This window comes from Gracilinanus agilis, chromosome 1 (assembly GCF_016433145.1).
Source record: "Gracilinanus agilis isolate LMUSP501 chromosome 1, AgileGrace, whole genome shotgun sequence".
NCBI classification, from domain to species: domain Eukaryota; kingdom Metazoa; phylum Chordata; class Mammalia; order Didelphimorphia; family Didelphidae; genus Gracilinanus; species Gracilinanus agilis.
This window is the reverse complement of record NC_058130.1, coordinates 169219289-169239805: the sequence shown is the minus strand read 5'-3', so window position 1 is coordinate 169239805 and position 20517 is coordinate 169219289. Positions and strand designations below refer to the sequence as shown.

At 39.6% G+C, this 20517-nt stretch overlaps 1 protein-coding gene across 1 annotated transcript in view; it reads left to right on the top strand.

Moving 5' to 3' along the window:
* COG7 (component of oligomeric golgi complex 7) overlaps positions 1–12575 on the top strand; it is a 53371-nt gene extending 40796 nt beyond the window's left edge. Inside the window, exons 14-17 of the mRNA XM_044657297.1 lie at positions 1945–2028; positions 7134–7248; positions 9343–9486; positions 12149–12575. Of these exons, the coding sequence (XP_044513232.1) occupies positions 1945–2028; positions 7134–7248; positions 9343–9486; positions 12149–12315 (510 nt within the window). The 3' untranslated portion in view covers positions 12316–12575. The remainder of the gene's footprint in view (positions 1–1944; positions 2029–7133; positions 7249–9342; positions 9487–12148) is intronic.
* The last annotated feature ends 7942 nt before the right edge of the window (positions 12576–20517 follow it).

Here is a 20517-nt window from a genome sequence, read left to right as displayed (position 1 = left end):
ACACAGTTGTAATACATATTTATCAAGAAAATATTGTTCATTTCAGGGAAGCAGTAAAAACATAGATGAAACAACAATGAAAATACAAATCCATAATTCTATTCTCATTCATACCTTATAGTTTAGGTTCTTATTCCCTTAGTAATGTCAGAATTATATTATCCTTATAGATTAACCTCCCTGCCTCCAGTTTTTTCCTCACCTTTATAGCACATCTTGAGCCCTATCACCTGATTAAGCTTTTGGAAATCCTTCCTCCATCATACCATTCCCTTGTTCACAATCTCCTTTAGGATAAAATCCAAACTTTTTAATCAGATAATTAAGATCCTTTATCATCTTATCATGAGATATCTTCTCATATTTATTTCCCACTATTCCACAGCTGTATCAACCTCTTTTTCCAACCAGACTGGTCTATTCAGCAGTCTCCAAACAAGGTTGTCATTTATGTTAATTACTTTTCTCCTGCTCTTCTCCTCAAGTGGAATTCTTTCCCCACATTTCACCTGTCATAATTCTATATCCAGCTAAAATATCACATCTTCCATGAAGTCTCCTTTGAGTACCAGAAACAATCTCTTTCCTTTTATTGTACTTAGGATCTGGTACAGTGGAAAGTGACTCTGGATTCAGAGAACATGAGTTTGCATCCCATCTTAGAAACTTACCTGTGTGACCTTGGACAAAGTATTTAGGCTTCTCGGCCTTCAGTTTCTTATCTGTAAAATGAAGGAGTTAAACTAAATGGCCTCTGGATGCCTCTATTTCTCTTCTCTCCTTTATTAAACTTAAAAAAAAAGTTGCTTTCTGTTTTAGAATTGATACTAAGTAGTGATTCCAAGGCACAAGAGCCATAAGGGCTAGGCAATGGGGGATAAGTGATTGCCTGGGGTCTCACAGCTAGGAAGTGCTTAAGGCCAGGTTTGAACCCAGGACCTCCCATTTCCAGGCTTAGCATTCTATCCATTGAGCCACCTAGCTGTCCCCCTCCCCCATTAAACTTCTTGAAGAAGGAAGAGAGGACCATATCTTTTTGAAATCTTTTTACTTTAGCACCCAGCATAGCACTTTTTATATGGTAGACACTTAGTAAATATTTGTTGAATTGAATGAATAAATATAGATATTTGAACTGTTGATTTGTAATAAGTTAGAAATTGACTGACAGAAAGGAAAACTTTGAGGGCAAAGACATATTTGGATCAGAGAAGGGAATTCAGAGCAGGAAGTATGAACCAGGACAAGGTAACTAGAAAACTGGGCAGGGGTAAAGAAGTAAAAGCATTTATCGATATAAAGAATCTTTCCTAGAAGTGGGGAAAACCAAGAGGAGTAAGTCAGTGCTTAGAAATGAATAACACTAATAATTGACATTTATATAGCACCTAGGTTAATAGGATCATGGATTTAGAGCTGCAAGGGACCTTCGAAGCCATTTAGCCCAGTCCTTTCATTTTATAGCTGAGGAAACTGAGATCTAGAGAGGTTAAATGATTTGCCCAGAGTCAAATAGGTAATAAGTGCCAGATTTGGAATTGAAACTAAGGTTTTCTGACTGCCCTTGTTTTAAGGTTTACAAAGCATATATAATCTTATTTGACTCCCATAATAAGTCTGTGAAGTAGGCAGGGTATGTATTATCATTTTCATTTTACAGATGAGGGAAGTAATGCTCTTTGAACTTAAACAACTTGTCTATAGTTTCATGGCTAGCATGTGCAAGAAGTGGCATAGGAACTCGAGTTTCTCCTGTCTCTATGGTGCCTTTCCTCCTGTATCATGTAGCTTCAAGGCCATATTCTAAGATATAAGAGATCTTTTTCCTCTCCTCATGCCATCAACCTAGTTTAGGTTTTAAGATCAGGTCATTGATGGACTCACGTGACTGATGAAGACAAAATTATTTAATAATATTGACTTTTTTTCCCCCTTATTTTTCAGAGTTGGAACACAGCTGGAATTGGAGAGACTTTGACAGATGATCTTCCCACATTTAGCCTTACCCCTCTTGAATATATTAGCAATGTAAGAAACGTAGCATATTGATTTTTCTGGGACAGGCATGGCAAATAAAATATTTTATTTGTGTTTTAGCTACACTCTAGGTTAAGTAGTTATTCATCCCTGTTCTATATTTTCTACCTTGACTTTTACAATATCTATACTTAAATTGCATTCTTGAAGGGAATATTTATTTAAAAGGACTTTGAAAACACATATGGTATCTACAGGATGACAGTGGAGCTTCATCAAAAGGAAAAAATGAAATCTGTCAAATACAGTGATATGTGGAAAGCTCCAGGATCAGAAATTGGTGATGCCCTTAAAAATTTTTAGTATCAATTCTAAGACAGAATGGCATGAGTTAAGTGATGGGAGTTAAGTGACTTATCGGGGTCACACAGCTAGGAAGTGTCCAGGACCAGATTTGAACCTAGGTCCTCCCGACTCCAGGCCTAGCCCTCTATCCACTGTGCTACCTACTTGCCCCAGTGATTTCCAGTCCTTTATAGAAATAGGGAAAATGTTGACAGCTTCAAACAAAAGAGTGAACTTTATTTTTTCAGTCTTATAAATAGATAATTGGCCAGGTTTTATAAAAAATTCGTTCTAATTACTTGAAAATAAATGCTAATTTCAATTTTTTTTTTGTTGGAGTAAAGGTCAACTAGTAATGTTTGTCATAGTCTGGTAAATTGTTTGGTACAGCTACACTGCATGTTAAGGACCAGGCCCTTATAGAGAAATAATGTTGTATAACCAAGAAAGCTAGTGTGGCAATGACTTTTTCTTATTCACATCTGATTATGTTTCATTTTTCTGTAAAAGTAAGATGATATTGACAAGTTTCTTGAAATAGTGGGAAGTTAATGAGATTCTTTTTTTCAGAAGTGCTTTTTGGAAGAAAGGTACTACAAATGCATTGAATTAACTAGCCCTGAAAATCAGCATTGACTCAGTAAAAACAAATTTAAGAATTAAATTAAAGTTGAATACTTTTTTTTAAGGTTGAATACTTTAAGTATTATTTTTATAAGTTTATTATCTGACAAAATAGAACCACGTGACTAAGTTTTCTACCTGTTCAAAAGTCCCGTGTTCACAGCTGCCCTCACAGGAAGAGAAGAGAGCTAGACATAGAACTCCACCCAATTTATATCCTGTCTATGTCAGCACTTAACAACAGGAAGTGAGTAGGGTGCTGGGAATAGTAGTTTTGCTGGGGATTGTAGATTTTAGGGTAACAGATTCAAATTACACAATCTCCCCTGAGATCCTTTGGAAGACTAGTCTCCCCAATGGATCTTGTAAATATAACCAACTTATAAATTACAATAATTTGGGGATAAAAGGGAAAGAGAACAAAATCAATGATTGCTAGGTGCATTGACAAAAAGCAAATTAGGGGGCAGTCCCCTTTGGCATAAGAGAATACATATAAAATAAATATGTTACAATCCCCCATGGTTCAATTTCACTACAACCCAAAGTTCATTCTGGATCTTTCAGTGCAGTATGAGGTTTCTGTAGGTATCTCCATGGTGCCTTCTCCAAGCAGTTCACTTCTTGGATTCTGGGAGGTAGCAAGTTTCTTAAGTTTTATAAAACTAGAGTTTTATGACAATTGTACATAAGTAGCTGATACTTATGTAGTCCTTCAAGGTTTATAAAGTGCTTTAATATTTTGAAAGCATTTTATACCCATTTTCCCCTTTGATTCTCATGACAGCCACATTAAGAGAACAGGGAGCTCTCAGGGCCATGGGCTTGGTTCTTATGCACAAGGCAGTTGAGGCCCATTTGTGTTGTTCAGTTGTGTCTGACTCTTTGTGACCTCATGGACCATACTGGCCCTAGGATTTTCCTGGCAGATACTGGAGTGGTTTCCCATATCCTTCTCCCATGGATTAAGGAAGAGGTTAAATGAATTGCCCAGGGTCACATAGCTAGTAAGTATCTGAGTTTGGATTTGAATTCAGGTCTTCCTGACTCTAGCCCTAGCTCTCTACCCACTGAGCCATCTGATAGCTGCCTATTGAGGCCTATAGAAACGTAATGAAATGTAATAATTTACTCTCAGCAGGAGGCATCTGAAGACCTGAGTTCTTGTTATGGCCTTGCCACAAACCAGCTGAATGATCCTGGGCAACTTACTTAACTTCTCTGGGCCTCATTTTCTTCATTTGAAAAGTGAAGGGAGCTGGACTAGTTATCAGTCAAGAGGCATTTATTCTGCACCAGAAACTGCTAATTTGCAAAGAAGGCAAAAACCAGTTTTTGTGTTTAAGGAGGCCATAGTCTGATCAGAGAGACAACGTGCAAACAACCAGGTACCAACAAGGTACATACTGGATAAAGTGAGAAGGATCCCAAGAGGGGAGGCACCAAGACTAAGGAGGCTGAAAAAGACTTCTTACAGAAGGCAGGACAGCACTTACTCTGATGCCTGGCACACAGTAGATGCTTAATAGATATTTATGAACTGATTGATGTTAGCCAAGACTTTGAAGAAGCCAGGGAAGCCAGGAGATGGTGGATGGTGTGTGAGGAACAAGGAGGCCAGTATCCCTGGATCACCCGATAGGAGAGATAGCATAGGGTGTCAGAAGACTGGAAAGGTAAGAAGGTACCAGGTTATGAAGTCTAAGAGAGGATTTTATTTTTGATGCTGGAGGAGCTTGGATTTGATCTGGGCTAAGAAGCTATTGGAGTTTATTGAGAAAGGTGGTGGCACGTGGGCCTTAGGAAGATCAGTGTGATAGCTGAGTGAAGATTGGATTGGACTGGAGAGAGATTTGGCAGGGAGAGCAACTGACATTGGACACATGGGAGAGATGCTACCAAGATAAAGATGAGAGGCCTCAGCAGTTGATTGGCTGATTGGCTGTGGTGTGGAGAGAAAGTGAGAGTTCAGGGTGACAGGTTGGGTGATTGGGAGGGGCGTGGTCTTGACAGTAATAGGGAAATTAGGAAGAGAGCAAAAGATAATCAGTTCCGTTTTGGACACATTTAGTTTAAGATGACTGTTGGACATCCAGTTTGAGATGTCTTGGAGATTAGGAGGGAGAGTAGGACTGGACATGGTAGACTGGAGAATCTTCAACATAGAGATGGATGAGATTATCAAATGAAATTGAAATGAGGAAGAAGAGAAGAACTAGGATTGAGCCTTAGGGGAAACCAATGGTGAGTGGGTATGATGAATGAAGATCCCTAAAGGAACAATGAGACAGGTTGGTGGAGATCCTGGAGGCAGCAGCAAACTGGAAGAGAAGAGGGTGATGGATTGTGTCAATGCTGTGAGGTCAAGGAGTGAGGGCTAAATGATTTTAAAGTTCCCTTTCATCTCTGACCCATCTGGGGGTTTAAAGAGCAGGTGTAGACTTAGAAATGGGGATTCTTACCTTCCAGGCCTATCTGTCTAATCTTGTGTAAAATACCTTCTTGTGGTGGGGAGAAACCAAGGGCATTGTAGATGTTGTTGCTGTGCTTTTTCATCATTGTTCCTTTCTATTCATGTGCCTCCTAGCTAGCATGATGTCTTAGGATAAGAATATTGAACCAGTAAGGCTAGTCCATCCTTTGAGAGGCAGGAGGAATATAAGAATCTACAAACCAAAGGGAAAATGGACATGGTTGGTTATTTCCAGCATTCTTTATACTTGCGATCTGGGCTTGACTTTTTACATTTGGTAATTTGGGGCATTGAACTTTTCTGATTTTGATTCATAAAAAACAGTAAGCCAGGATAATTGCCCACAAGATCCTTGAATTTAGCCAGTCTGTTAGCTGTATTGACCATGCCAGCAATTTGCTGAGCTTGACTGGGCCATACCTATATGATGAAGTATGGCAGCCATAAATCTAGTGGTTTACATCAGCAATTGTTTTATTTTTAATTTTTTTCTGGGTTACACATGTATAATCATGCAAAACATATTTCTAAATTATTCATTTTTGTAAGTGAATAATCTTATAAAACCAAAACCCCAAAACATATACCCAAAAAATAAGTGATAAATTATATGCAGCAGTTGTTTTAAAGATGGATTAATTCAGAGAAAGAACTAACTGTTGGAGTCAGATGGATGCAGATCAAAGCATGCTATCTTTCGCGTCAGTGTACTTATAGCTTTATTTTGGGGTTTTGGTTTTGTATGAGTGTGCTCTTACAACAATGACCAATATGTTGGTGTGTTTTGTGTGATAATAAAAATAAGAATTAAATAAAAAATAAAAAATAAAGATGCATTAACTCCATGAGTCTAAATAATTGTGAGCACAATAATAAACTTGCCCATGTAGTCAAAGTTTGGACATAGGGCAATGAGTCTTAGAGATAGGTTGCATATAGCACTAGGATCTGAAATTATTATTTGAAACTTCTCATCAGAGAGTGGTATTTATGTGTAGGCAGCAGGGAAATGACCTATGGCTCATCTCTTCATCTCTTTAAATATACTTACACATAAGATAGCAGGAAAGTCAGGAGTTCTGTCTTTAAATATGGATGCATACACATAAAATCTATCTACATCACATACACAAAATATCATTAATTTAGGAAAATCCAGAATCATGGTTAGTACAAGGAAACTGCAAAGAAATTTAGGTCAAAGAGATCTTGATCAGAGATTTTGGTTCTTATTTGCCTCTGAATAAGCATGCTAGCATAATTAATATATTAAATAATTGCCTTCATCCTGCTAACACAAATCTGATATGAGGGCCAAAACATCCAAGCAGAGACAAGCTGTCTGTTAGAAATACAAGCCTGGATAATGTAGATTTGGGATTCTGCCCAAAAGGGATGAGAGTTGAAGAGTCTGTTTTGACCTGAGGTAGATGAGATCACCAGGGGAGTGAATATCAAGAGAAAAGAGCAGCCAGCTCAGGGGGCCTTCCTGGTTAAAACAATGTTGTCCACCTCAACCCAAAATGTACCATCCGACTTTTAATGTCTTTGAGTTTGTTCAAGTTGAATAAGAAAGAATGCTGGTTTTGTTTGTTTGGTATCAATTAAAGGGAAGGCAAACTAGTTCACACAAACCTTTTTCTGTGGGCTAATAAAATGTTTGTACATAATCTGCCTGCACCTTAATGATAATAGCACTTTATTTTCTGTTTAGATTGGGCAGTATATCATGTCCCTCCCTCTAAATCTCGAGCCATTTGTTACTCAGGAAGATTCTGCTTTGGAATTAGCATTACATGCTGGAAAGCTGCCATTTCCTCCTGAGCAAGGTAAGAATTACTTAGCTGCTGTTGTGCCCCAGGAAGAACACTGATCCAGAAATTTCTAGCCTTTGAGTATTACAGACCTGTGAGATGAGAACACTGCATGTTACAAGATCATAGATTTGTAGTGGGAAAGAAGCTTAGAGGTCATTCAGTCCAAAGCCCTCTCTTTGTAGATGAGGAAACTGAAGTTCATGTAAGTTAAATGATTTGCCTCTAGTTACAAGAGTGGAAATTTGAACTTGGGATCTCTGACTTACAAATCTAGCACTGTTTGTAGAGCACCATGCTGTCCTATCAGTGAAGGACTTTGACGCTTACTTAAATACCCTTTTCCAAAATAGAAACTCATACAATGTTGCACTGGATGTATTTGATGCACTTGGAGTATTTTATGGATGAGGACATTGAGATCAGAGAATGGAAGACTCTTAGCTTGTACCTTGTGGCTTAACTCAGACTAGAAGCTAGTTCTTTTAATTCCTGTTGCAGTATTCTTTTTATACCCTTCTCATCAGAGAGTTAATCCACTTTAATAGAATTAATAATTTTGGATTAAGAATTAGCTAGATGGTACAGCGGAAAGAGCACCAGGCCTGGAGTTGGGAAGACCCGGGTTCAAATTTGGCCTCAGATACTTCCTAGTTGTGTGACCCTGGGCAAGTTACTTAATCCCAATTACTCAGCTCTTCCCCTTCTTTACTAAGACAGTAAGGGTTAAAGAAAAAAAGTTATAGCAGTGGAACTGTGAGTCTATAGTAAGGAGAAAGTACTCACTAAGATGTTTAAGTAACCCTGTTGATGTTTGCCACTCTCTTAATAGGCATTTATAATAGAATAGGTCAAGACTGATAGTATTTATTGATAAGCAGAGGGTTATAGGTTTAAGGTTCCTGGAAACTTCGTCTCAACTTGAGGGTCAGCTGATAGGCACAGGTTGGGTCGAAGGCCTAGAAAATAGAGATAAGCGTTACTGACCTCAAGGGTAAAACGTCATGGTCTCTTTGGGTAAAGTCAAAAGTCCTTGGGTGTGTGTGACTTGTTCAAAAGCATTTCTATGAAGTGGCTGCTATTTAAATCAAAGAACATTGAAGCATTTGTAACAAGACTTTCCACTGAAACCAAATCCAAAGTTAAAAGATATCATTGTGCTGTTGTTAAAAAACCTAGCTTTTCAACATTTCTTCTAGAAACTTTCTTCTCCCTTGGCTTTTGCTTATTCTCCTACTTCTCTGACTGCTCTTTGCTGGCTCTTCTCTCCACTTAAGTGTGTTCTCTAAGATTCATCTTGCCTCACCTTCCTTTCCTATGGTCACTCACTTAGCTAGTCTTCTACTGTCTGCTGTGTTGATGATGCTGTCTCTGTCTCTGATATTCTGTCAGTGTTTCATTTCTCTGCTTCCAACCAACAATAGAAAATATCCATTTAGTATGATCTACTGTGATGGTAGATTCAGCAAGTCCAAAATAGAATTCATCTTCTCACCATCCCCTCTTCGAAACAGCTCTTCCCCATTTCATCTAGTCTTTTCTTTGTAATGTTTTAGACATTTCTTAAAGTGGGGGAAGAGGGTGGTGGTGGACTAGGTTTCACTAGGTCTGTAGACATGGATAGGAAAAAAAATTATAATCTGGGCCCATACTACTATCTAAAATTATTTTCTACCATCCTTTAACCTAGGGTCATCTCTGTTTCCCAGATATGCCATGCTCATTGATTTTTCCATGTGTTACGTTAGCTCATGCTATTTTCATACCCTTCCTCCGCTCTACTAGCACTCAGAATACACTCCCCATTCTCTGTCAGAGGCCCCAGTCATCTTCCCTCACTATTCTAACCCTCTCTGTTTTTCTTTTCTTTCAACTCTTTTGTTATGCAAGTACCATGCACTGATTTTCTGATTGTTTTGTGTGTTGGTCTTATCTAGACCTGGAGCTCCCTAAAGACAGATCCTTTTTATGCTTCTTTTGTATCCTTCATGGCATGTGGCATAATCTGTAGATACCCAAGTATTCGGTAACTTCGAATTGACTGCTGGGATTTTTCATGGGGACCTACCTGTCCAGTGTCTCTGTTGGTATGCTTTTTCTTCCTTTCAGGGGATGAGTTGCCTGAGCTGGATAACATGGCTGACTACTGGTTGGGTTCAATTGCCAGAGCCACCATGCAGACGTATTGTGATGTGATCCTTCAGATTCCTGAGCTGACCCCACACTCCACCAAGCAGCTGGCTACAGATATTGGTAAGCTGGGATTCGTGGGAGCAGGGTTCCAGAGGCTGCTGCTGCTGCTTGTGTCTGGTGGGCCCCCAGGGGTTCTTCCTCCCTTTAGTGCACCCTCTCAGTAACTATGGCTCACTCTTTCTGGCCCCAAGCACAAATGCATAGGAGTTAGAAGGAAGGAACAACACTGCTCACCAGTCTGCTTCTTTGCCTTCTTCATTTGGGTCACTTAGAATTGTCCTTATGTCTCTGGCAAGACAGACCAGCTGCCAGATGAGGCATGGGACTTGCCTCCTTGCAGCATGCCCAAGCACGTGACAGTGGGAGGTGAAAAGGCGAGAGGCCAGCCTTCACCAATACAAGGCACAAAGGTCTCTCTCCAAGAGTCTCTGGTGTCCAGCTATGGTGTGTGCTGGAGACTCTACTTTCATTCAGCATGCTTGAGTCCATGAGAAGCCTCATATGTGTGAGGCTGCCTGGTCTCTGCAGAAAGAACTTTTTACAATAAAAAGTTTTCTGAGGAGCCACCAGGAAATGACCCTGTTAGATATTAAATGATACAAGATATTATTAACAGTGCTGGGGAGGAGGAGTGTAGGGGGTGGCACAATGGATAGAGCACCAGGCCTGGAGTTGGAAGGATCTGGGTTCAAATGTGGCCTCAGACACTTCTTCTCTGTGTGACCCTGGACAAGTCACTTATTCCCCATCTGCCTAGCTCTTGCCCTTCTCTCTTAGAGTTGTTACTAAGATCGAAAGCAAGGATTTAAAAAACAAAAAATGGTAACAACAAAGAAAACCCAGTGCCAGAGGGGGCAGCTGGGTAGCTCAATGGATTGAGAGCCAGGCCTAGAGATGGGAGGTCCTAGGTTCAAATCTGGCCTCAGACACTTCCCAGCTGTGTGACCCTGGGCAAGTCACTTGACCCCCATTGCCTACCCGTACCACTCTTCTGCCTTGGAGCCAATACACAGTATTGACTCCAAGACGGAAGGTAAGGGTTTAAAAAAACAAAAACAAAAACAAAAAAACCCAGTGCCAGGATTTTTATCTGAGGACCCACCTAACCATTTGATGTTCAAAAAAATCTATTCCACAGTGTCAGAGAAGGTTGCTAAAATATTTGTGGGGGTAAAACCTTTAGGATCAGGCACTTTCATAGAACCATGGACATTTTGAGCTGGAAAGAATGACCATGAGTTGCTAGGGAAACTGAGGTTCCCAGGGAAACATTCATTCCCCCAAAGACACACAGCTAATTAGTGGTAGAATTGGAGCTAGGACCTAGCATTCCAACATTTTTCTTGTTATGCCATATTGCTTGCCAAAAAGAGACATGTTTTTGTCCATGGGCTTAGTCTAAAATTTGTAGACTCATAGAATCTTAGCACAGAAAGGGACCACAGAGGTCATCTAGTCCAACCTCCGCATTGTGTAGGTGAGGAAACAAAGGCCTAGGGAGGTTAAATGATTTGCCTGGAGTCACACAGCTAGTTAATTGCAGACCTGGATCTACAACCCAAGTATTCTTATTCCTACTCCAGTGTTCTTATCTATTAAACTATCAGTATCACAGGGAAACCATCTACCTTTTCCCACTTCACTGGGCAGATTTTATTTAGAGAAAGAAAAGAGATGAAATTCATTCATCTGTTTTACTCCTTATTAATTGTTGTAGGCAAAAGTCTTGGTGAGGAAGAGAGGCTGAAACCCTGAGATCCTGGGATTCTTTGTAAATTATAATTATCCGTGCTATTCCTTTCCCAACATATTTTAAAAGAGACTTCCAAGGTGTCAGTGAATTTCAATCAGCTGAACAAGCTATTTGAGCAGTCAAACTGATGCTTGATTTAGTATGTTCATTCCCTAGGGAAGCATCTCTGGGAAGAGCCCAGTATTATAAGAGCATAAAATCAGTCAGTAGCCGTGTTGATTGAGCTATTTCTGTGTTATCCTTATTTGAGGAACCACAAGGATACAAGTAGAGAACAACAAAATGCAGTATGCAATCAAGTGCCACATTGTGTGGTATGTACAGATTTTTAGTGCCATAGTAATTTAGAGAAGGGAATGAATGAAGGGAAGAAGAAATAGGTAGAATTGCTCTCCCAATTTGTGTCACACCTGTTTAAGAGGCCATATTAACCTTCTTTGCATGGTTTTCCCCTTCTAATTTTAACACATTAGAAAAGCAAACATATTTCCTTAGTTCTCCAAATTATTGTAACTAAGTCCCTATATTGGAGATAATTATTGCTTATAGTGATACCTCTTTATAACACTGTTTAAGTAATTCACACTTCAGTTATATATATTATGATGGAATTTTACTAAAAGAAGTTATTTTTAAAGGAATTGACCCTTTTGCATATATGTCTTCATGTACTAATGTAATATGCTATATAAAGTATTTCATTGTATTTAGAAAACCTTAGACAGATCTGTAGGTTATTTGCTTCTTAAACCAAAGCTGGAGAAGGTCCCTGAACTTTTCTTCATGCGTGTAGTGGCCTTATTCAGGCTACAGTGCTGTAGTTGTGCCTTATTTAGAAAGAGGATGCACTGGTCATCTTTGCTTTTTGTCCTGAGTAATGCTTGTTTGCTTTTAGAGTAATAATCCTTGCCTGCTTACAGAGAAAGATCTTGTAGAAATAGATTCTCTTTTCCCTTTTAATTCCTACAGACTACCTGATAAATGTGATGGATGCATTGGGCCTCCAGCCCTCCCGGACCCTCCAGAACATGGTGACTCTATTGAAGACCAAACCAGAGGATTATAGGCAGGTAGCCAAAGGTCTCCCCCGTCGACTAGCCAGCAAAGTGGCCTCCATGAGGAATGTGAATTACTGATTCTGCTATGCAGACTGTGGAAGGACAATGAGAACTAATATTCTGATCCAACAGCAATATTTCTGTCTGGATTGGGAATATCTTACTCTGCCAGGAATCAAGGCATCTGCTTGAACAGGAAGAGGGCCAAGATTCATTTGCATATTTTCCAAAGGGTTGTGGGGAGAAGAAATATTATTTATTAGAGTAAATATTTTTATCTTTTTTTGAATGATCTTGATTTTTCAAATGGAACTTACAAATAAAATAAAGTAAAGAAAGAAAAAACTAAACTAATCTAACTACATGTTGAATTGCCATAGAAGCAAGCCTTTGGGAAACATGGAGATGAGCTATGGCTTATTTGGGTCTTTGCTTTTCCTATGGTGAGTAACAATGATGGGACTAGTGCTTGCTGGATAGTGTGATCTGTGTCACACAATTGACAGCTTGCAGCTCCTCATGCTGCAATGGATCTCGGGTTCTCTGATCTGCACCTGATAGGTTCCATGGACATTTAGCAAAAAAATAGCAATAACTGTCAGGCTTTGGTGGGGGAAATGAGGGAGATGGATGATTCTTATAAAAATCATTTGCATTTTTACTTCCTGTTTTTAAAAAAAAGGGTTATTTGGGAATATCTGAAAGGTGTAGTGTGGAATGAGGGGTTGGCTATGTTGGGATATCAGAGGTAAAGGCAAGAAAACTGGCTCTTCAGGGTGTTTCCAATTTTTTTTTATTTTGAAAGGTAAAGTATGTTTTATTAACATAAATATCATTATGGTTAAGAAAATATCATTGGGACATTTAATCTTGGGCTTCCCATTCTATTATTTTAGATCCATCCCAATCAATATCACTCAATCCTCAGTGGATTGAGAGCCAGGCCTAGAGATGGGAGGTCCTAGGTTCAAATCTGGCCTCAAACACTTCCTAGCTGTGTGACCCTGGGCAAGTCACTTAAACCCCACTGCCTAGTCCTTACTGCTCTTCTGCCTTGGAACCAATACACAATATTCATTCTGGGTTGGAAGGTGAGGGTTTTAAAAAAATCATTCCTCTTACTTGACTTTCATCACCAACCCCACAAATAGAAAGGTGGCAATACTAAATGAGATATGCCATCTAAGGGGTTCTCACACATGCCCATATCATTGTCACCAGTTTTCCTGGCACTGGAAGAGTCCCAACTGGGAACCTGAACCAAGAAAAATATTTCAGTTTCTTATGCAGCTGAGCACACACTGTCCCTGGCAGGAGCTGAGTCTGTGTTTGGGGACTGGCCACTGGGGACAAATTCACAAAGGTATCCAAGAAATCTGGTGGGGCAACCACGTGTTTATTTAAGCTGGAAATCTTTGTGGGTTTAATGACCTTGTCTTCTTCCCCCAAGCCCTAGAGTAGCCTTTCTGTTTGTGTGGCATAATTCCTCATTTTCTTATCAATTCACATTTTCCAAAAAAAAAAGCCCAGATTTGTTATTTTAGTTTCTTGCTTTTCCTTTCTACATTTTAAAAACAACAATTTTACCAGCTTGCCTAGCCTTTTACATATCCCATTCCAAGTCTAATGTTACAATAAGAGAGTAAACACCTTTTTTTTGGGTAAATTTATTTGTTTAGCCATCAGAGTTAAGTGTTGAAGCCACCTGTGCTCAAGTTGCAGAAATTAGATGATATCAAATTTTTAACTAAAAAAGCTGATTCTAATGCTTAGATCCTCATAGATTTTTTTCTTTTAAATTGTCCTTTCTGGCAGTTTCTGAAGAAGTTCCTGGTTCAGATAGAAGTAAAGGGCAGCAAAAGTTATAAAAAATGCAAATTTGCTAGTGCAGAGATTCATAATTGGATGTCCTTCATATTAATAAGATTAGAAACCATAAGGTTTGGGATTGTTTTCACTATATGACATCACTATTGGCAAAGCAAAATTTTAGTGACTTAAATTGCATTAAGATCTGTTTTTCAAGAAATTTTAGAGAAAGATGCTACCAGTGACCTGGACCAAGAAGAGCAGATCTTTTCAAGAAACTTTTCTGAAGACCAACATGATTCTAGAAGACCTAGGAAAGGGAAGATGACAGCAATAGAACATACCCCCCAGATATCAGATAACTACATTAAGAGACTGAGTCCTTGTATATAATGGACTAGACAGTGGGGATCGAGTCACCTATCCTTTTCATGTCTTCCCCACGTACTGTTATTTTGTTTGTTCATGAGACCCATATGCCAGAATAGGAGTGCCACTTAATGGTTCTGTCCATTCGCCAGTCACTTTTTAACATCATGTTAAGAAAAACCCAAGCATCATAGCTACACCATCCATGAAATGTATAGTACCTTCAGGATGTTATTTTTCCTGGTGAGTCCTTAAATTTATAAATATGTCTTTGGTGATTCACTGAGGAGACTGAGAGTATTTTTTTTTTAATGCATTTAAAAAAAATTTTTTTTTAAACCCTTAACTTCTGTGTATTGGCTCCTACGTGGAAGAATGGTAAAGGGTGGGCAATGGGGGTCAAGTGACTTGCCCAGGGTCACACAGCTGGGAAGTGTTTGAGGCCAGACTTGAACCTAGGACCCTCCTGTCTCTAGGCCTGACTCTCAATCCACTGAGCTACCCAGCTGCCCCTAGAGTATTTATTTTTAATGTATTGAGTTATTTATTTCTGAAACTCTGGGGGGAAAATACTCGACTAGCAACAAATATAGCCATAAATTGTTCAGATTCTAATCCTAATAACCACTACAGTCCCAAGCTAATTATCATAAGCTTATCTCGGTGTGATCAGTTGCCATGATTCCATGGAGAGGGCTTGCTTATGATGATTCCTCGTTAGTACCTAGCCTGACTCCTTTTCTGACTTCCAAGTTGGTAGCCCATGTCATAGTACTGTTGCTATGTTCTAATAGGCCTTATTTTTTGTCCTGTTTTAGTTCAGATGGTAGCTCTTTGCACCTCCTTGCTCTCAAATTGCAAAGTTGTTTGTTCCTAGGAAAATGTCCACCCAAGGCATGCCATACAGTTTTTACAATGTTACAAATGCTTTTCACAGCCAGGAATAATAATTTCTTCTAAGTCTAATTTCATGTGTGCAATCCCTTAATAGTCTTTCTTTTAGGAGGTGGAGCAATATAGTTGCTTTTCTTATTTGCTGCTCCAAGTTCTAGGGGTGCGACTCTAGGGATAGGTCATTAATAACATGGAACACAAGTAAAAGAACTCATCTCCAGAGCAGCCTCTAGTCCAACCCAAACCCTGTGAGTGGGTGGGGAAAATTATTGAAGCAGCCAGTTGAGGATGGGAGAAGAACTAAGACAGATGTAGGAAAGGCTTTTTAGCCCAAGTGCCCTGGAAAGGGAATTGAAGAATGAAAAAGTGCCTTGGACAGTAGCTTGAAGGGAGAAGTGATTGTAATAAGAACACTTTCAGGGCAGTGAGGGAGAAGAGGTCTATTCCACGTTGCTATAGCTTCATTCTTATTTCTCAGTCATTGTGAAATGTGGGGATGGAATTAGAATCAAATATTTTTCATGGGATAAAATACTTTTCCTAAGGTCATCTAATGAGTCATTAGCAAAGATGAGTCTAAATTTAGGACATCTCAAATCTAGTTTAGTGCTTTTACCCACAGATGAAACTATTGACATAAGATGGAGGGAGTTCAAAAGGGAAATGGGAGGTAGAAAGAAATAAAAGGGGAAATCAGTAGGGTCATAGCAGTTTAGAAAAGGGCGAAAAGCTTAAAACTCTGGTGGGTTTTCATTGGTTCAGTCTTGGGTTTGGAGAAATTATACCTTCTACCATCTCCCCACTGGGTTTTGGAGTCTCAAGGCTGGAACCAGGTCTCCTTGTACCAGTACCCCACCCTAGGAGGCTGTGACTCTTGTGCCACCACACCCACCTTTTCCTTGGGTACATCATGTTCAGTGGGGAGCCATATAAAAATCCCAGAATTACCTGGATGTACTTCCTTATTTTTAGTCTCCTGTCATCTGCCTCTCTAAGCTCATGGGTTTCTGTTTTAACCCTTCCTGGTGAGGGCAGCCCTTGGTTGCTGCTCCCTTCACACAGGGTTAGTCCTTTCTTGTGGCCTGCCTCTACTTTATAAGATTACCTTGGGCAGGGGGCAGAAATAAGGGCTCATTTTCCAGGACCTGCATCAGGCTGAATTTTGGCCTCTGCAGAAGACGAACTAAGAGAGACCTCTAAATCCCATGCACAGGGTTGAGTTTTGATCATGGCATATGGATAAATGTTGAATAAAAAGTGAGCAGGAATTAAATTCTATCAGTCCTAATGGACATAACCATTACGTCTATTTTGCTCCTAGACCAGTTTCTTTTTTGGGGAGTATAATGAAAAATGAAATCCCCTTGCTTTTTTTTTTTTTTCCGTCTTCATTGGGATTGTGCAAATAATTAGAGGAAATCTTGAGGTTTCCTTTGAAGAAAGAGACTATGAAAACATGAAGTTTTTTTGTCCAACATTGCACCTCTTACTTAGTTGGGCACTATAGCATGCTGACACTGCTTTGAGAGCAAGGATGTCTGGAGATTTCTCTACCTTGGAGAGGACCCAACATTTTTCCCCTCTAGACCTAACTTGTGATATCAAACTCTTAATCCCACAGATTCCTCCTTGGTTCCAGAAGGTGTGAGTAAAATTTCCAGGCCTCACTGGTTATATGATGAAGTGGTAGGTATCTACAACTTAGAGACAACTTTAGCCTCCTGGTTTGCCTCAGGATTGTGGTGCCCTGATATGCAAGATGGCGCTAAGCTTTGTTCATAGCGCCATGAGATAACATGTGAGGGGTCTTAGGTTGTGATTCTGTACTCGAGGAACTTCCTGAAACCAGTTCTGAGATCTGCTAATCTGAATGGCCCTGGTCATTGCTTGGAGCTCAGACTTTGATAGAGACCCCTTTGGTTCAAGGCCTGGGGAGAAAAGGAGGCTCTCATTTGTGGGTGCACAAAAGCTTTGCCCCTCCTTGACTTGTTTCTATTCTACACCCTCCCCCAATAACCTTGTCTAAACAGCCACAGAAAAGAACTCACCAACCTGTTCTAGCTTGTATGATCTAGGTGACTCAGAAATCATCTTATCCCTAAAAGGCCTTGAAACGGTTCCAGTAGTGTTCTGCCCTTACAGGACAGGTTGAGATTAGTGGTGATTTTGGTTTAGGGATTATCTAAATCCTTTGTATGTCCCTTCTTTCAATAGAACCTCTAACACTGGGAGGAAAAGGAAAGGAAATTCAGGCATTTTGTCTCTTTTTGGTAGCAGTCTAATTCAATATATATTTATTAGGTGATTCCATACCAGGCATTGTGGATACAAAGATAAAAAATGGTCTAACACTTTCCTCTTAACTAGTTACGATCTAATGGGGTCTATGACAGGCAGAATGGAACTGTTGAAAGTGAAAGAAAGAAAGATCAGTTAATAACCTTTGTTATTATATATATATATATATATATATATATATATATATATATAAAATCTCCAAAGCCACTATTGGCTAAAGGATGGCACTGGTTGTAATTACATGCCCACCAGTACCCAGGACAAGGTTATTTTATTGTTCAAGTGAGAGTTGATGAGAGAATGGGTAGAGGCTATGTGAGTAGAGAACAGGGAGATGATATATGAAAAATGTGATAGAGGAAGAAGTTACAATTTGGCAACCGATTAGACATGAGGGATGAGCAAGAGAAGAGTCAGGAATGGCACCAAGGTTTTCAGAAATGGGAGGGAGGGTGGAACCTTCAAAAGTAATTGAGAATTTCAGCAGAGTTCTGGGGAACAGATAATGAGTTCTGTTTTGTACATATTAGATATGACATGAAGTTTAAAATCTGATAGGCAGCTAGTGATGTGGTTTTAAGGAGAGATGGCAGGGGTTGCTAGTCACCTTTCTAGGGGCAATAACTGCACCCTTGGGAACTGTCGGGGTCATCAACTGAGACAGAATTGGAGAAAAGAAAAGAGGGCCCAGGCAAACCTTTGGGGAACAGGTACGGTTTGGGGGTAAGACATGGATAAAGATCCAGCACTAGAAAAGGACCAGTCAGACAAGAAGGATAGAAACCATGAAAAACATTTATAAAAACCCAGAGAGGAGAGTATCAAGGAAGACAAGGTGGGCAACAGTATCAAATGCATTTAGAGAAACTAAGAAAATTTGAAGAATGAGAAGGGACCGTTAGATTTGACAAATAAAAGATCATTGTTATCTTTGTAGGAAGAAGTTTTAGTTGAATGATGAGGTCTAAAGCCAGACTGTAGAAGGTTTAGAAGAGAATAGAGGAGAGGCACCCATTGTAGATGGCTTCTTTCAAGAGTTTTTAGCTAATAAGGGAAAGATAGATATAGGTTTTGAAGAATAGGGAGAGGCTGAAGATTTGAGAGTGGGAATGTTGGCAGGGGTTATCTTCAGAAGAAGAGAAAGGACAGGACTGAGGGACATTAAAAAACAAAGAAACACCTTTACTTTCTGCCTTAGAATTGATACTAATGTCAGTTCCAAGACAGAAGAGTGGTAAGGGCTAGGCAGTTGGGGTTAAATGACCTGCCCAGGGTTATACAGCTAGGAAGAAAGTATCTAAGGCCAAATTTGTACCCAGGACACCCCCTCTCCAGGCCTGGACCTCTAAATACTGAGCCACTTAACTGCCCCACATTTTCAAAAATCCTTACCCTCTGTTTTAGTATCAATCCCGAGACAGAAGAAAGGTAAGGGCTACGCAATTGGGGTTAAGTGACTTGCCCAGAGTCACACGTAGGAAATGACTGAAGTTAGATTTAAACCCAGGTCCTCCTGACTCCAGGTCTGGGCTTGAATTCTAGTATCCACTGTGCTACCTAGCTGCCCCCTCTCAAGGTACATGTAATAGAGTTGGCTTTGGCAAGTAAAAGGGCCACTTTGTTTTCAGAAACTGGCATGAAGGAGGAGATAGTGGGAGTAAAGTCATAGGACAGAAGGTAAAGAAGAGAGAAGGAGGCTTTGATGATTGGCCTCAATTTTTTCTACAGGTGTGAGGTAAGGTACTAAGCAAAGAGGATATGAAGAGGGCATGGTGTAGGATGCTCAAAGAGAAAAAAAAGATTTGTTTGTTTATTTTTAATTGAAAAAATTTTTTCAATTAAAAAAATCTGTTTTCTCTCTTTCCTACCTCCCTCTCTTCTCATGGGGAAGAAAAGAAATAAAAAAAATCTTTGTGATTAATAACAGAGTCAAACACTACATTCTCACAATGGGTCATGTCCAAAAAAAAGTATGTCTCATTCTGCACATTGAGTCATAGCTCACCTTACTGTGAGGAGTCAGGCAGCATTACTTATCACTAGTTTTCTGGAATCACAATTGATCACTTTGATTAGAGTTAAGAAAAGTTTTGGAACAACTGATTTGGTGAGATTGATAAGGAATCAATTAGAGAGTAGTAGTAATAGCATTTCCTCATTTGCTGGAGTGAGAATGCCATTGAAATTAATGGAAACAAATTCATAATGGACCCCATCAGTACAGTTTGGTGATTTCCTCCAGCATCACATGAGTAGGAGCAAAGGAAGCAGATGGAGGAATAATCCAGGAATTAAGTTCCTTGCATGGATGAAATGCTCTGTCCAATGCAAAAAGAAGAAAAGAATTCTTACCTCCGTGGTCACAATCCTTTACTCCTCTTTCCCCTCTACTGAAAGAAAAACTTTTTTATAGGTGTCTTTTGTTTGGTTTAAAAAAGCACAATTGGTTATGAGAAAAGGGTCCAAAGACTTCAAGAGTACAAGATAGTGTAGACTTGAACTGGTTCACCAAGAGGCCAAGATGGGGAAGGGAACAGAGTGGAGCCAGAACAGTGGGGAGGGCCTGGGATAGTGCTGAAGGATGGAGGAGTTGAAGGTCATAAGGACAGAATACATTTAGAAGGAATGAGGCATATGGAGAGATGGGAAGGTAATAGATTATGATCAGGTAGAGGAAATTCATGAATATGAAAGTGGAATATTAGTGGGTGATCAAGAGTGTAACCATCTCTGTGTGTAGAGAGCTAAGTAGATTGAGGCATTGGAGCATTTGAGACAACATCAAATACCTTACCTATATGGATAGAGAATATAATGTAGGTTCTTGGAATCGAATGATAAATACAAATAAGATCTAGATTTGCCCTCAGTGATTCTTACATGATTTTACTTGCTCTTTGAAAGTGTTCT